The 12,070-nt window shown below is 38.7% G+C and overlaps 1 protein-coding gene across 1 annotated transcript; it reads right to left on the bottom strand.

The window, feature by feature from the left end:
• Window positions 1–7,968: 7,968 nt before the first annotated feature.
• LOC125241777 (nudC domain-containing protein 1) lies at window positions 7,969–12,067 on the bottom strand. Its single transcript, XM_048150395.1, is given in 4 exon segments — window positions 7,969–8,459; window positions 8,462–8,500; window positions 10,170–10,346; window positions 10,941–12,067. Coding segments are annotated over 4 exon segments (1,719 nt in total). The 5' UTR covers window positions 12,010–12,067; the 3' UTR covers window positions 7,969–8,025.
• Window positions 12,068–12,070: the final 3 nt, after the last annotated feature.

Here is a 12,070-nt window from a genome sequence, read left to right as displayed (position 1 = left end):
TCTCAGTACAAGACGTACTGACACTGTCTGAACTAGCATGACAAATGGGCCATTTTTTGTCAAAGTTTTCCCCCCTACTTTTTTTTGGATTTGTAAATGTTTATGTGGATTCCACTCAGAATCGCGACCTCTTAAATCCTAATAGAAGAAAAAAATGTCGCAAGGATTTTTTTTTCTCGTATCAGGAACGAAAGACCTCGCGATTCTTGAACTTATGAATCGCGTAAAAAATACCCATGTAACAAAAAAAATGGAATGGACAAGTTTGAAAAAAAAAAATGGATCAAATACGAACGTTTCCGGAAAAATGCGAATGAAAAGCTTTTCGCACTACATCTGTAGTGTGGATGCTCTTGTGGCACTTCCATAATCTGTCACTGAAGTATGTCAGGCTCTGCGATGCAAGCCACTTTGGCGACCTTACTAAAAGCATGTAACGTAACTCGCGTACGACTTGTCGCACCGTTTAAATGGGGCCTAAGTCACTATTTGTATTTTGTACCACCGTATTGTAAGGTATAGACGGTCAAGCGAATATTGTCACTCGGAAAAGACGGCAAATTTGAAAAATGTAGGTGCGAAACTCTATCTATAATAGGGAACTTGACTGTAGTTAAAATAAAATAGTTTATCCCAAGCACGAAATAAAGCATCCGATAATTAAAAGAAAAACATGAACAGAAGTTATTTTGAAATCCAATTTTCTATTTAATAATTCAGGTAGAAATATATAAAGTAACTGAGTTGACCGTGACGTCACTCAATTCGATTTCATATAAATTCCATATTAGCAAGTCGTTCAAAATCGTTTTGACAGTTCTTAAAAAGAAGCTGATTTGACTAGGAGGCAAGTAGCCTATATATAGGCCCCCCACATCTAGCGTCTCGCGAGGGGCGGGGGCATAAATGTAGGTTTAGATAAGTCTAGTAGAGCGAAGGTTTAATCAATTATCATCTCGTAAAAAATTTGAATTTGGCGTAGTCTTTTAGTGACAATATTTGCTTGACCGTACAGGTCCCGAAGACGCGACCGACATAAGGCCATGCACACACTGCGGTTCATGAACACAGCAGAAAGGAGTAGAAAATAATAGGGGCATCACCGTCTATGTAAACACAGTTATGCATGTGCCAACTGTTGAGTCACTTTTGTATGAGAACAGTACGTGTTACTATGATAATAAAAAATCAACCTGTATATTCTTACAAAAACTCTGAAGACGTGTTTTTGTTTGTGTTATATCATAAATTAAATATAACAAGATCATACCATCCCATACATTAAAATGCGACCGCCTAAAACGCGCATACACTCCACCACACATAGATGGCGCCATAAATGTCTTGTAGCTTTCGATTATACTTGTAGATTGCGTTAAGTGTCACTTTTGACATAGATTTATGGCTCGAAAGTGACACTTAACGCCAATCTACAAATAATCGATGGCAACAAGGCATTTTTTTTGTGGCGCCATCTATGTGTGGTGTAGTGTATGCGCGTTCTTAGGCGGTAGCATTTTAATGTAGGTATAGGATCAATTGAATCTATGGTTATATATTAGAGCCGTGGTTACATATTTTTGTTTACCAGTGTGTGCACAGCCTAACATCTAGTTTAATTTATGTTCATTAAAAAATGGCTGTTTTGTTATAGAAAAAATAGAATTATTTATTTGCATGAATATGTAAGTATTTTCAGACAAAACTGTACCCTATATTTCTATGTGAATAACCATCAACTTTTGAGTTATTTCTACTCTTAATCACAAGGACTATTATGCCTGTTATTGCCATGGTTACGGTCCCCCGAGTCACGCTGGTTTTATGCAAAATTATGCTACTTAAACTATGCAAACATGCATTTTTCTGGTGTTAACAAGCCCTTTCCTTAATTTGCCACCTACAAACATGGACTACTTGCATGCTTGCATAATTTTGCATAAAACTAGCATGACTCGGGGGACCGTAACCATGGCAATAACAGGCAAGAAAAAGTTGATTCACCCATATACGAGTATACTCCCTACTATTATCACATCTTGTACGTATGTATACATATACAATTATAAATATTTATTTAGTTTGGTAATTTACGAGTAACATTGATGTGTATGACATGTAAGTCAAGATCTGTGTTAATCACAAAAGGCTCCGGCACGATTCAACTGCCTGACCATTAAATTCTTCATAGGGTGGTCCTTATTGAGACATAAGAACCCTTATGTATGGAAAGCCGCATTATCACAGAAGTGATGGATAACTTGATTTGCATACATCATAGTATTTAGTTTACTATGGACGGCCAAGTAAATCTTGTGTAAAAAAATCGATAATTTTTAAAATGTAAGGGCGAAGATTTAACCTTTAGAAAAATTCGAATTTCGCGCATTTTTAGTGACGGGATTTGCTTAACCGTCTATACGTCTTTCCCATATTAAAAGGACTAGCTGCATGTAAAGAAAATTAATTTGACTGCCCACTCGCGGCGGCCTATTTTATGTGCAGTCAACAAATTTTTTATTCTAGGCTGTAGAACCTTTTCACAGTAAACTTTGAACTGTGTTCTATGATGGATACAGCACGGTGTCAATAAGACAGGGTTCTAGAGTGTCCTAGGATTATTTGGTTGACTGTACATGAGATTGGCACATGATTTCTTGTAAGTATCATTTTAGTTGTATTTGTTGATTAGTTTTAACGTAGATCTCAATTGTTGTGGGTAAGTGCCCATTTATAGCCAGTGATCGATGATCGGTAACGAGGGTTAATTTCATGGCAGCATTGTAAAGGCAAAGACAAATAGAACTATACACCCTGTTTTTATTGAATTCCGTTAACTTTAAGGGAAGGTTCTTTAGATCAAATTCAATTAATTTCTCTAAGAAACTAGCGTCAAAAATATTTACTGAACACGTGTGTGACAACTAGAGATGGGCTGAATATTCGGTAAGTATTCGGTATTCGGCAAGTTTTTAATTGTTCGTATTCGGCCGAATAATTCGGTTGCATTGCCGAATATTTACCGAATAAACAAAGTAAATAACTAATGAAGATCTTACTCCTATTTTAGTAGCATTTTAAGGAAACTGCTTAAAAAAAAGAGAAACCTATGCGTCAAAATATAAATACAATTGTTTAAAAAAAATTATAAAACCGTAGTTGAGAAGGATTCAGAGTTGTTTTAACTACCTTTTAGTTATCCACTAAATCATAAAAACATAGTTGTAGTAACATATGTAACCATTATCAATCATTTAATAGTTTTAATGAACATCCCCTTTAAAAATATGGCGTAACCGAATATTCGGCCGAATGTTCGGTTCGGTAACAGCTGAACCGAATGTTCGGCCGAATATTCGTATTCGGCAAAGTCCATATTCGGCCCATCTCTAGCTGACAACCTTTAGCCACTTCCTAATGTTATTTGTTTTGACATGTGCCGTCAATCACTTGACACTAATTTGAATATTGTTCTTAACCTCTCGTATGCTTAGGAGCAGATCTGCTCCATATTGTTTCAACTTTAACATGTAGTTATTATGACTAATATATTAATGACAATTTTTTGACAGACGCATACGAAAGGTTAAGGGTCTCTCGCACTAATTAATTCATTTATTATGTATGAAAACGATGAATGTACGTAGAAGAAACGACGTAGAAAGATAAAGTCCTCGAACCATGAAGAGAAATATACATGTTTTTTTTTTATGGGATAGGAGGCAAACGAGCAGACAGGTCGCCTGATGGAAAGCGATCACCGCCGCCCATGGACACCCGAAACACCAGAGGTGTTGGAGGTGCGTTGCCAGCCTTTAAGATGGGTGTACGCTCTTTTCTTGAAGGTTTGAAGGTTTTCTTGATGCTACGTCTTTGGTTGATTCTCGGCTAGATGGCGCTAATATTAATATTTGACAGTTTTAACGCATATCAAGTTAAGAATTATGCTCTAAATTGTCAAAACTGAGTTTCAAAAGTTTTAATCCTGTGTCGACTCTGCAGTCTCTGAGATGACACATTTTGACAGTAAATCTCTATACACCATTTTTTCTTGTTGAAGTTAAGAAAGGTGGGAAAGGCTGTCACACACGTGTTCAGTCATTATTTTTATTTTTTTAATAACTAGGTAGCCGTAAGAGTTAAGACGCTAAGTTTCTTAGAGAAATTAATTGTATTTGACGTAAAGAAACACCCTTAAAGTCAACGGAATTCAATAAAAACACGGTGTATAGATACTCGATGCTCTTTGGTAAAAGGAAATTAAAAGGGTAAAATTCGGGTAGAATAATTCTTTCAATAACCTTTATTAGCCCTAGCCCTCTTTGCCAGCGTTCCCACTTAAGCGTCGCGTGTCTCGGGGCGGCCAACGGACGTCCGCGCCACGCCACCTAAATGTAATTCAAAAAACGTCTCCTCAGTACATTTTGTATAGGAAGGACGTAAGACGCGCCCCAGGTGGCGTGGCGTCGGCGTGTCTTACGTCCTTCCTATATGTACAAAATGTACTAAGGAGACGTTTTTTGAATTACACTGAGGCGGCGTGGCGCAGACGTCCGTTGCGCGCCCCGAGACACGCAACGCTTAAGTGGAAACGCTGCCTTACACTACACCATCCGCTTCAAAATTTTCATGTTCCTTAACATGCTGTCTTGAGACTAAAAAGTTACCGATTAGATGGAAGCGTTTTCTCATGTAATTCAATCACATACACATTTTATGACACCTCAGACTGACCAAGTCTATTTAGAACAAGGTTATTGAAGATTACTTACTAAAGCTCATAATAATTATTGTAACACGTCTTTCTGACCGAAATACATTTTTACATGAGAAGTTTGATTTAGTATAAGGTTTTTAACTAAAAAAAAAATTTAACAAACTTTATAGCCTGTCGGCGTAGCCGAATGGCAATCGTCGACGCCAGATGCCAACAGAAATGCAGTCTAGCTTTGTCGTGCCAATACGCAAGAGAGATAGATAGCTACGTAACAGACATTATGGTGAGTGTTTGTGCATTTGGCTACGCACGCTGACCAGAAACATATGACTTTGCGCCATGTTGCGGAATTTACTATTTTCTTCATACTATACTGAACTGTCACCGCATGTATCAGAATAAGAGCGCCCTCTTGACGATAGTCATATATTTCTGGTTTTTCACTAAAGTGCCTTTTAAAAGTACATCAGTTTGAAAAACAATACATAATATATTATTAATATGCGAGAAGTATCGCCTTGGCTGTAGGAAGGCCAGCTAAGTTAGTGTTGACAAAAAGTACAAAAAATGTATAGGTATGTCAACGTAGTTTTACCCCATTTTGGGGAGTTTAACCTTCAAATGAGTCCGGCCAACCCGATTTTTGTACTTTCCTCGTATTGTAAATATGAATGAGTGATTGAGGCCGGGACAAACTCTGTAATATCAAGGTCCAATAGACTATGTATCTAAACAAAAATTTGTACTGTTTACATACCCCCTTATTCATAAACGGGCAGTTTCGCGAAAAGAAGATTCAAAATAATTTTTTTTAGAAAATAGGTAAATTTAATGTTTTTCCTACTCAGAATCATGAGCCCTTTCGATCCTACTAGGTGAAAAAAAGCGTCCCAAATTTAATTTTTCCACACTTCGTTACCATTTTTCAAACATTTTTTACAGCGGTTACAAAGTGGGAAGTATGCAAAATAATATAACATTTTGGGACCATTTTTGTGTCTCTTGTTTTTTGTCCTAGATCGAAGGGGCTCGTGATTCTGAGTAGGAAAAACATAAAATTTACCTACCTTAGAAAAAATATTTTTGGTGTTTGATCTCGCGAAAATGCCCAAACGTTCACTTAAGTTCAAGCCGGTAAAGTTCGTTTGTCCCTTTCGTATTGGTGTGATAGAAAGTTTGTATGTTTATGAATGGGGGTTATTCTTTATACTTAGTTCAAAATTCGTTTGGATTTGGTCCTTCTAAAAGGATATTAGAACTTAGGATAAGAGCATTCTCACATTATTCGATCCGATATTGAAACTAGAAAGGATGTCGCAGTGGCGTGCCTAGGGTTTCAAAGTGAGGCAAGCCGAAAGGTACGTTTTGGCAATATCTAACTACTTAATCTTCAATTTTCGAACTCACAGCCCTACAAAATGTTCTATTACGCGCCGCACTTTTCTGAGAAATACACAAGCCGGGCGTTGGTTTTCGCGCGGAAATAATGTCTCGTTTTTGGGCAAAATTTAACTACTTTACCTTGCCTTCGTCGAGTAATATGTGTACCACGCATTTGTCACCGTCACAAGGAACAAGTTCATCCATTGTCAATTGGATTTTTAAACGAATTAAACACTTAATAACAAGAAAACGAAGAAGAGCACATCACTTAACGCAAATAAAACTTTCGACTAAATAATAATACACTTGAAGTTGTCAATCAAACGCGCGCTCAATCTTGTTCCTCACTTCATACCAAAAGCCCGGCTTAAATCGTGGAACAAATGTTCTATATATACCTACAAATAGTTATATAAGTTGCTAGGCAGAATGTAGGCTAAAAGCTAGGAAAAAAAGGATGCAAGAGCAAGCCCCATTGCAAGCCAACGAGTGCGAGCGAGCAAGATATAGCTGAACGTAGTGAACGTGCTCTTCCGCGCTGCACTAGCGCCACGGCAAAACATGGCAACATGCTGTGGTCTGTACCGTATGGTCGGGTCGGCCGTGAGCTTCACTTATGGAGAACTTAATAATATCTAATATTAGCGCGCGATTTTAAAAATGTTAGGGCAAGCCCGGCTTTTGGGCTTATATGGCTGTACCGCCACTGGGATGTCGATAGGCAAAAATCAAAGATGGTGCCTATAATATATAAGGATTACGGTCCTAAATCCGATTTCGGATCGGATAGTGTGCAAAAGCACTATGGGTCACTAGCTAAGTTTTGTGTACATTATACGTATCGTAGTCTCGTTCGCGTCCCAGTGTTCGACACTGAATACGACTGCAACTAAACTATAACGTCGGCATGCAGTTGCCAAAGTTATAGTTCGACTGTAACGGCCCTAAGGCACTGGTCCCACCAATAGCGAGTAACCTATGAGCTATCGGCGATAGAAACGAACAAAAGATAATCACTCCTGTGTAAATAAAAGAGACACGGCGATGTTTATAGTTACTCGCCCAGCGGTGAGCTATCAATATCGCCGTGTCTCTTTTATTTGCACGGGAGTGCTTATCTTTTGTTCGTTTCTATCGCCGATAGCTCATAGGTTACTCGCTATTGGTGGGACCAGTGCCTTACAGTAGCCACTGGGACTACTTATCCGGTATATTTACGAACCGGACATAATGTAAGATCAATGATATTAATAATCCTGTGATTCTAAATAAAGGGAAAGAGACGCGGTCGGTAGAAAGAGCACGTTGCATACTATTTATAAGTCCTCGTTTAAGGTCTCTTTCTGTCGTATAGCCGCGTCTCTTTCGCAGCCCTGATCGAGGTGCCTTAAGTTTTGTTCTGATGAACTGTTGTTACCGTTTTGAAACTGATTAAAGGAAAGTTTTGATTTCAATGTGCTGTTTTATTTGTTAGAGAATAGGCTACTTGCCTCCTAGTCAAATCAGCTTCTTTTTAAGAACTGTCAAAACGAAATTGAACGACTTGCTAATATGGAATTTATATGAAATCGAATTCAGTGACGTCACGGTCAACTCAGTTACTTTATATATTTTCTACCTGACTTATTAAATAGAAATTGGATTTAAAAATAACTTCTGTCCATGTTTTTCTTATAATTATCTGATGCTTTATATCGTGCATGGTATAAAACATTTTATTTTTATTTTAAATACAGTCAAGTTCCCTATTAAATAATTGAGGGGACTACGTTGTTGTCGCAATAATTAGCACGACAGGAGTAGAGTTCAAGGATTAGGTCAATTATAATATAATGAAACCAATTACACTGACAAAAAAACAACACTAATAAAAATAAATCCTTTTTACATATTTAATTTCTCTTAAAACACAGTTGGAGGTAACTTTACTGAACACCAATAGCCACCAAAGAGCTCTCAGTCAACACGAACAAATAATCATTAGTCGCCTCAATCCCGACCACTTCACCGAACTTCTCCACATTGAACACATTCTGCTGGCCGACTCTCACCAGCCGGTTCACCCCGCCACTCCTGTTCCGTAACTGCCCGCTGTTCCTATGCTGGTACACGAAGATATGTCTGGAACTCTCGCAGACCACTCCGTAAGATAAGTTGGGTGGGCACGTGATAAATTTCCTGTTGGTTTTGGAAGACTGTATGTATCCGAAGGCCATTAAGGTTCCTTCGTGGGTGAGGAAGGGTCTGTTGTCTGCAGGGTAAGGTTGCCAAATACAGGCGTCGACGTCGTGGCGCAGGACGATGGCGGGCGCCTGCTGTGGGTCGATGGTGAGGCTGAAGAGGTAGCGGTTCACACTTAGGGAACGCGGTGCGTAGTCTCGTGGCTGGTGTCTAGACGCACTGCAAATAAAAAAAAAACGAAATAAATAAAATAAATAAATATTCCGGGACACCATACATTACAGGCGCCATCTTGGATTTTTTCAGATAAACGACTCCAAACTAATGTGAAAAGGCTTGATACTTATAAGCAAGGTGCTAAGCGACGATATACATATTAAAATAGATAAATACATACATAGAAAACATTCATTAGAAAGAATTAAAAAAAAATTTCTTCAACGTATGAAGTATAAGTTTCAGTCTTTTAAACCCGAGAATTTTGAGTCCCTTGAAGTGCGAAGAGAAAAACGTGATGTAATTTTCTTGTTTAAATTATTGAATAATTTAACTGACTCAGAAGAACTAATTCAGTCGCAAAAAGTATGTCAACAACAAATATCTATCAAGAGCCTGCAATACATACAATAAGAAGTTTTCGAAAATTGATTTGTTCCAGCATAATTATAATAGATTTGTTTCTGCCATTAAACAAAATTAAAAAAAAAAAAGAAAGAAAATAATAATATTAACAAATTGAGTTAAATTATATCTTCCTTTTATACTCAACGTTAAAATTAAATTGATGTTGCCATTGTATAACGTTAAATTTATGTTGCAATTGTTAAGTTGTTTTGTGTTAAACTGTAGATTTGTATATTCATATTCATTTCCAAATTCTAAATTTGTGATTGAATACTTTACTTTAATCATGCATGTAAAACTATTTATTCCTGCTTGTTGAAGTCAACTTTTTATTTTTATTTTACTTGTATTATTTTTCGGAGCAAAGAATTCTGTAATAGCTATAAGTGGAAACTGTTTTGGCTCATGAGTTAACTATGTTTGTTTACCTTAATGTATTATTATGTGCTGTATGTTTCCCAAATAAATAAATTAAATTAAAAAAAATTAAAAACATCCACCCTGACTCAGGAACAAAAATATCTGTGCTCATCACACAAATAGATGCCCTTTCCGGGATTCGAACCCAGGACCGCGGCTCAGCAGGCAGGGTCACTACCGACTGAACCAGACCGGTCGTCAAAAAAACTTTTTAATTAGTACTTTCTATAGCAAGAAAAACTGACGCATTATGATTATGAAGCACAAGGCGATGTAATGTGCATTTTAAGTATGATCATTTCTAATAGTTTTTCTTCTGGTAATGTTTACGGGAGGTATCTGGTGGGTACAGGTACCAATATGGTAGCATATAAAGTTTCTCACTAAGGCCCACTTGCACCAACCACTTAACGCCTCAGCCACGACATTGGTCTAAGCGCGGCAGCGGTGAGCGGCGGCCATACATTGGAGCGAGACACAGCGATGGGACTTTTCATTCGCACGTATGGCTGCCGCTCACCGCTGTCGCGCTTAGACCAATGTCGTGGCTGGGCCGTAACTCAGGGTTAGTGGACTGTCACCTGTCAAATTCCATATAAAATGGTGGGTTAACACTTGGGTTAACCCTCCATTTTCGTTGGTGCAAGTGGCCCTAAAACATTTAAATACTTTAGCTCTTGATATGTTATAAGATATTTTTATATGGGAAACCTGCCTTATGGGTTACCTCAACCAAGACAATACAAAATTTTATCGACTCCATACTTTTACAACAAGTCCTCGGTAATGTAAAAATATTTTTTTTAAAGAGGGAAGATTTATTATTTTCATTACTATATCTCACCAAGCACAGTGTCCTCTTCAGATGCTGCGTCACATTCCTCCAACTCCTGCGTGGAGAGCCCCGGAGCGGACTGTTCAACAGAAGTCACCTCCGTCTCTGAGCAGAGATGTGACAGTCGGCGGTGAGCCTCCTCGATCAGACTCTCATCCATTATCTGCTCGCCGTTCTTATCGCCACCTGTAGGGTTTATTATTGGTTCATCCCTTTTGTGGAAATTAGAGATGGGCCAAATATGGACTTTGCCGAAATAGGAATATTCGGCCGAACATTCGGTTCAGCTGTTACCGAACCGAACATTAGGTTCCACCATATTTTAAATCCTGCTCTTAATGTTCCTATGATTAAGTGCATAAGAAAATTTTGGTCTTTGTTTCTTAAGCTATGTTACTTTTTTTTTACATAAATATTGTAGGTACTTATATTTTAACTCATTTATAACTCCCTTTGGTGGTTCCTTAGGCAATGCAAATCACGGCGCGTCACGCCGCCTATGTTTATTCGGTTAATATTCTGATGAGACGTTTTTTGGATCAGGCGGCGTGGCGGGGGTCGTTGCGCCCCCGAGACAAGCGACGCATACAAGTAGAACGTGCCTTACAATGAAATAGGATGTCATTATCCGATGAATTACGAAACAACTTATGCTATTTATTTACTTTGTTTATTCGGTTAATATTCAGCAATATAACCGAACTATTCGGCCCATCTCTAGTGGAAATCAAATACATTATGTGTCAGCATCAAATAAATCAGTTAGTTTGATATACTAACCCTCAATGAGATCGTCCCACAGCATGCTGTCCGACTTAGTCAGCAGCACATTAGCCTGACCGTTGTCTTGCACGTTCCAGGTCGTCAGCTCACTGTCCACTCTGTTCCGCAGACGGCCACTCACAAACTCTTTACCCCCATAGCTTATCTTCACCTCCAATGGACTCACATCCACTCTAAAAAGCTTCTTATCAAAATTCTCCTCCAATTTCAATGTAATAGTTATGTCCTCCGATGTTTGTAGCCATGTGTACAATATTGTCCTGATCTCTTCCTTTTTTTCAACTATTTCCTTCTCAGAATCCTTTGTAAATTTAAATGGATGATCGGAAGCTATGTAGATAGCGGAACACAAACTCTCCAGTGCGGCATAATGTACAATGCCTTTCCCTTGAACTTGCCTGAAGCTCATTTGACACCAAATTGTGTTGGCTTCATCAAATTTGAATGTGACCCATGTCAAAACAGAGTCAAACTGAGCCTCATTTTGCTCCACAGACTGTAAGAGGCAGTGTAAGATATCTGTGTTGTTTTCTTCTACAATTCTTGAGTCCACAATGATGAAATACTTATCTTCGCCCAAGATGAGACTAGACTGCTGCGTCTGCCACTGTGCATTGCATTCGGCCGGCCTGCTGCGCGCGCGCGTGTCCACTATGTGCAAGTACCCCGTCCCGTCACTCACCAGAGCCAAACTACCAGAAGGAAACGACAGGCACAGGTTGAAATGACCAGATTTGCGCTCCTCGTGAGCCGGAACATCGTAAACAACAGTGTTTTGAAACGTTAGGTTAGCGTTATCGAAACTGATATGCCTAACTTGCTGTTTCTCATCTATGTAGTAGAAACTGTGCGTGTAATCCCATTTGTCCGCTACGAGGTGGTTGTGGAGTGCAAAGAGCTTTGCGTGAATGAAGGAGTATTGGACGTCGTCGGGGAAAACACGGTCTACACGCGATGTTAGGTCGTGGCTGTAGTGAGGCAACGCCTGCAGGTTCAGCTTGTAACCTTCGAATTCGTGGTCCAACAGACGACGGTCCGGCCGCAGATCAACTAAATTTGAAGGCATTGCGATAACTTTATTGTTTTATTATGTATCTTCGGTTAGAACTGAAAAAACTGAGATGTGA

This window comes from Leguminivora glycinivorella, chromosome Z, assembly GCF_023078275.1.
Source record: "Leguminivora glycinivorella isolate SPB_JAAS2020 chromosome Z, LegGlyc_1.1, whole genome shotgun sequence".
Classification (NCBI taxonomy): Eukaryota; Metazoa; Arthropoda; class Insecta; order Lepidoptera; family Tortricidae; genus Leguminivora; species Leguminivora glycinivorella.
Note: the sequence above shows the minus strand (reverse complement) of the source record. Positions and strands in the feature narration are given on the sequence as shown.